The sequence below is a fragment of the Myotis davidii genome, unplaced genomic scaffold (genome assembly GCF_000327345.1).
Source record: "Myotis davidii unplaced genomic scaffold, ASM32734v1 scaffold187, whole genome shotgun sequence".
In the NCBI taxonomy this organism is placed as follows: domain Eukaryota; kingdom Metazoa; phylum Chordata; class Mammalia; order Chiroptera; family Vespertilionidae; genus Myotis; species Myotis davidii.
This window is the reverse complement of record NW_006383018.1, coordinates 5,756,291-5,761,866: the sequence shown is the minus strand read 5'-3', so window position 1 is coordinate 5,761,866 and position 5,576 is coordinate 5,756,291. Positions and strand designations below refer to the sequence as shown.

General features: G+C 40.0%; 1 protein-coding gene across 1 annotated transcript in view; it reads left to right on the top strand.

Moving 5' to 3' along the window:
* The window catches only part of PON3 (paraoxonase 3), a 29,598-nt gene that overhangs the window by 275 nt on the left and 23,747 nt on the right, over positions 1-5,576 (top strand). The window contains exons 2-3 of the mRNA XM_006779238.1: positions 1,334-1,404; positions 5,240-5,295. Of these exons, the coding sequence (XP_006779301.1) occupies positions 1,334-1,404; positions 5,240-5,295 (127 nt within the window). The remainder of the gene's footprint in view (positions 1-1,333; positions 1,405-5,239; positions 5,296-5,576) is intronic.

Sequence of the window (5,576 nt, the reverse complement as noted above, 5' to 3'; positions counted from 1 at the left end):
GGGGAGGGGCTGAGGGGAGGGGGTGAAGGGGGGAGAAGGGAGGATAATGGGAGATATCTCAATAGGAGGTATCTGGAATACTATCAAGAATAAAAATACATTAAAAAAAATAAAAATACATAAAAACTCCGTGGGAAGCGCTGGATTTGAGAGAAGGGACAGGCTCCCAGATGGATGTTTGAGGCAGACTCTGACAGGGCCCAGGGCCTGTTACTGGTTGAGCTGGTTGAGGAGGGCTGGGTTGCTGAACTCATCCCAGATTAAGAGCTATTCAGATAGAAGGGGAAGGAGCTGAAATTTGCATATGTTAACTGGCATTTTGTAGGTATCTGACCTTTTGAAGTGGAAGATCTAGTGGTGATAGAAATATCTCAGGAAGAGTCAGTACTGGGCTCAGAAGAAGAAATGTTAGGTGCTGCTACCCATTTCTGAGCAGATCTAAAAGCTCCGTTTGTCTTCAGTTGTCTTAGGGGAGCTTTTATTTATTTCTCTAAGTAGAAGCTGGAATCTCTTGAGGAGGCTGATGCCGTTCGGTAATCCTTTCTAGTTCATCTTGAGCATGTTCATTGTAACATTGCTCCCAGTGCACCTGAGTGAGAGACTCATAAAAACAACTATTATTATAAAGTATATCTAAGGTGTATTTTTAAAGAGTAACAGTAAGATAAGTCTGTGTGTACAGTCTTCCTGAATACTGTTTAATACAAATTTAAACTTATCCCTGGTATTTAAAAGAAAGTTTCACTGTGGAAACAAGAAAACTGTATTGAAAAATAATATGGCCAGTTGTTTAGATTTTGGTCAGTTGGATAAGTTGCAAAGTAAGTCAGCATAAAAATTTTAAAATAATAAAGTTAAAGCAAAGGCTACAAGGTTTAGTTATTAGGGGGGTTTGAATGTGGGGAAATCAGTTTGAGAGGGGGAGGTGGGTTAAAAGGCAAAGACATAGTGGCTTAAGGGGAGCCAAAGTGCAGATTTATAATGGACAATGCTTTATCAAATTAAATAATACAACTTGTACATTTAAATTAATAATACTATGCAGTTACCCATATTATTAAATATTATCATTTATTTGGGCAGCAAAGTGTTGTCCCTGTATAATTGCATTTTAGTCTTTCAACAATAATTGGGTGAGGTTAACTGACATAGGCATATTACCCACATAATGTCCATGTTATGTAAATAAATTTAAATAAGAGGACTTGCCTACTTACTTGTTATATTACCCATAAATGATGAGAGTTCATGAATATAAAGGTAATTAAAAACCATGTTTAGACATCAATTTTGGAAGTGTCACATTGACCTCCAATGTTTTTAACTTCCACAGAGAGAGGATTAATGCATTTCGAGACTTGGAGCCAGTAGAACCTCCTAACTGCCACCTCATTGAGGGAATTGGTATGTATGTGACAGTACCAAGAGGGCAGCACAGTTTCTTGGTCACCTTCCACTTGAATGAGGCTGCCAACTGATTTAACCTCCTGCTACTCCTTAGACCAGTGATGACAAACCTTTTGAGCTCGGCGTGTCAGCATTTTGAAAAACCCTAACTGAACTCTGGTGCCGTGTCACATATAGAAATTTTTTGATATTTGCAACCATAGTAAAACAAAGACTTATATTTTTGATATTTATTTTATATATTTAAATGCCATTTAACAAAGAAAAATCAACCAAAAAAATGAGTTCGTGTGTCACCTCTGACACGCGTGTCATAGGTTCGCCATCACTGCCTTAGACCTTCCACTTTACCCAAGCTACCTCATCCCAGATCTTCAAGCGGTCTCTTCAATGTCAAAACCAGCAGCTCTTTCTCAGTTCTCTTTCTTACTGATGTCTCTCTATCATTTGAAGAATGTCATTGGCCCATACTTTGCCAAACTCTCCTCCTGTCCCTTCTGTGATATTTCATTCCCCTCCCTGTCTTCTTTTGTTGCCCATCTTACTTATCTTTTTTCTTCTTCCCTCTCCTTGATATTTCTGGCTTCATTGTCACTTCCTGCAAAATGTACCTGCAAGTACCAAGAAGAATATCCCTTAACCCTTATCCTGAAGGACCTCGCAGCCTACTGAGCTGTCTTTAACCTCAGAGGGAAGGCAGGGGAGGGTGGTGAGAAGAAATCAACCAATGAACTTGTGTGCATATATGCATCACACATGGACATAAAGAATGGGGTGGTGAGGGCCTAGGGGGTTGAGGGAGAGGTGAAAATGGGCTGGAAGAGGTTGGGCGGGGGAGGAGGACCTATGTAGCATTTTCAACAATAAAGATAAAAAATAATAAATAAATAAATAAAGTACTTGAAAATCCATAGCTGGATCCCAAACCTCTCAAATGGCAGGCCTTCTTTTCCAGTCTGAAATCAACTTGATTCTACTTCACACTTCTGGCATTTTCTCCCTTGAACCCCCACCCACAACCAGCTCCTTCTAGATAACACTTCCTCCTTTAGTCCTGCCTGCATGACACCCCCATTCTCAAAGAGACTCAGTTCACAGTCCAGGAAGCATTGCTTTCCTTTGTGCCTCGTTGTTCACCTGACACAGGCTTGCAGCAGCGTCCCCCACACAGGGCTCATCTCACCTGCTAGTGACTGCTGAGACTGCTTATTTGGGCTCCGAGCCTCCAATTTCCCAACACTTCTACTCGAAAAAGTAGTTCAGTTAGATTCTGTTCACTGTTCTGGGAACGAGTGTTTTTCACTCTCTCACCTTTGCTCATGCAATTCCCTTCGCTGATTTCTTCATCTCTGCTTGCTGAAGTCAGCCACAAATTTCCCTCCTACCTCTAAGTTCTCGCAGCACTCTGAAAGTCTGGGTCACTTATGATACCTATCACATGCTTTGTTTTATAACTAGCAGTGTTTTCTCTTTCTCTCAATATCAGATTGCAAACTCCCTAGGGTCAAGGACTTTGCCTCATTTATCAATATGTGGCAGGATGACAGCATAGTTTATTGTGATAAGAGTTTGTAACGTAGATATACAAAATCAGAAAGAATCTTGTGTTCCCTGGTCTTAAAGGAGGTTTGTGCTGCCGGCTAGAAAGCAGAAAGAGCTGGAGACCAACTCCTTCCTGATTTTCATTTTCAAACTCTGAGCTCCTGCAAGGGATTCTGGTAGAGAAGGAATGAGAATATGTGGGGTTTTTAAATAACAGGGATCCTTGCCCCCGTGCCTGGCAGTATCCTGGGGAAAAAGCAAGGTCTGGGAAGGAATAGCAACAAGGCATCTTTAAGAGGCTGGATTATTTTTACTGTGTTTCCCAGCTTCAGCCAAAGTCAGGGGCCCATGTAAGTCATGGAAGTGGCAGAATTGTCTAAATCAGCGATTTTTAACCAGTGTGCCACAAGAATTTTTAAAACATACAATACTTGACTATTTAGTTAGGGTCACTGACCTCTTTTCCCTTAGATTGTCAAATGAAAAAAAATGACAAGAGTCAACACAACAATAGCTGTTCAGTATGAATGAATCAAAATGATACCTACTTTTGTTGTTAGAATGATAAAAATTTAATATATATATATGGGTGTGCCACAGAATTTTAGTAATTAGTTTATATGTGCCAGGAGATGAAAATGGTTGAAAATCACTGGATTAGCCCTGGCTGGATTGGCTCAGTGGCTATAGAGTGTTGGAACTGCAGACTGAGGGGTCCATGGGTTTGATTCTAGTCAAGGGCACATGCCGGGTTGTGGGCTCGATCTCCAGTAGGGGGCATGCAGGAGGCATCCAATCAATGATTCTCTCTCATCATTGATAGTTCTATCCCTCTTTCCCCCTCTCTTCCTCTCTGAAATCAATAAAACTATATTTAAAAAAAGAAAAGTAAATCGCTCAATTCAATGATATCTAGGTCTACACTCAGGTTATGTAATTCAAACAGATTTGAGAAGTTGAAACTACAGCTAATGTTGTAAGACATAAATCAACATACTGATTATCCAAATATTTTGAAGAGAATGATTTAAAGGAAGTTGGCTGAGATAGAAGGGGAAAAATGCCTTATTACTCTATAGCAGGTTCCATTTGTTTTTTTAGCTGGCTGTCAGAACCGTTGTTCCAAAAATGTCACACGATTATAGGATTAATTGGTAGTCATGCTTTGGCATAACCCTTTCTAAGGGTGCCTTAGGGTATCCTCTTTCTACTTTGTGTGACCTCTCTGTAGTTTCTCCTCAGTAGCTTGAAAGTAGCCAGACTTCTTACATTTAGGTTCAGGGTTCCCAAGATTGATGGAGGGAGGGGGGAAGCGGGGGGGGGGGGGGACGAGGAAGGAAAGGAACAAGACACTAGCAAAAGCTATGGCTGTGACTTTAAACTTGTATGTCAGTTCTGTAGCATCACCTCCACTTAATTCTATTTGTCAAAGCAGTTACAAAGGTCTGCCCAGGTTCAAGGGAACAGAATATAGACTTTACCTCTTGATGGGAGAGTATGAGCATCACATTTTTTAAAAAGAGCATGTGGACTCGATACATATTGATTCTATCATATTTGCAACATACATTTCGCCACACTAGATAACCAATGCCTTTACTCTCAGTCCTGCCTGCTTGGACCATATCACCCGTGGTTCTATCTCTCTACTAGGAGACATGCAAGCCTCTTTTTTATCCTAGTCTCAGTCATAAGTTACTGGTTATATGCTTTTTCCCAAAGAAAAACACTCAGGACCAGCTCTCAATGGAAAGAGATCTGACCAAACTCTTTACATTCATTTACATTTAACACTCCATCTTAAGACATACTGCCTTTGTAAAAGAGAAACATTACTCAAAAATTTCCCATATGATTAGATAATAGAATTTTTAAGCCTCAACAAGTTGGAAGAAGAGAAATGCTTGGGAGAGAGACCTTTAAGAGACCTTCAAAATGATGACTTTCCAAATATTATCACTTGGTCTGTAGATCAAGTTTTCTCTGGGGAGTAAAGCTGAATCTCCCAGCTAGACGTCATTATTTAAAGAGTAAATCTAGGATATCAATTTATTTTATAGTTATTTGTTTTTTCTACTGAGATGGAATTCTAAGAAAAAAATTGGAGTCTGACTCAGGTTTCATTGTAGAGTAGCCTGCCTGTGGGATTCTTGACAGTTAATATAGTTTCCCAAGTAAATAGTTGCAAAAAGTCAATGGAGTTTCCAAAAGAAATTTAAAGTTTTGACTGTGAGATTTATCTTTTAAGCTTTCAAACACGCATCTTTCTGATCCTCTACTTCTTTTGCAGAAAATGGCTCTGAAGATATTGATATACTTCCCAGTGGGCTGGCTTTTATCTCCAGTGTGAGTATCTTCCATACCCCTCGGATACTCATGTCAATAACTGTATAGACAGCACATTAATGTTGCTGACTAAAGCTGACAGATGGACCCCTACACATTCATCCCACCTGCGGGTAAACCAGTCAACTAAAAAAGCCAAAACAGGATTCTAGAGAGCTAATCAGGACACCACAGGAATGCTCAGGCCTGCTCCCTGTGGGCAGTTTCATACTCAATGGGGACTCAATAAATGTGTAATGATTTTCGTTCAATTCCTAAACTAAATCTCCAGATCTGTCCTT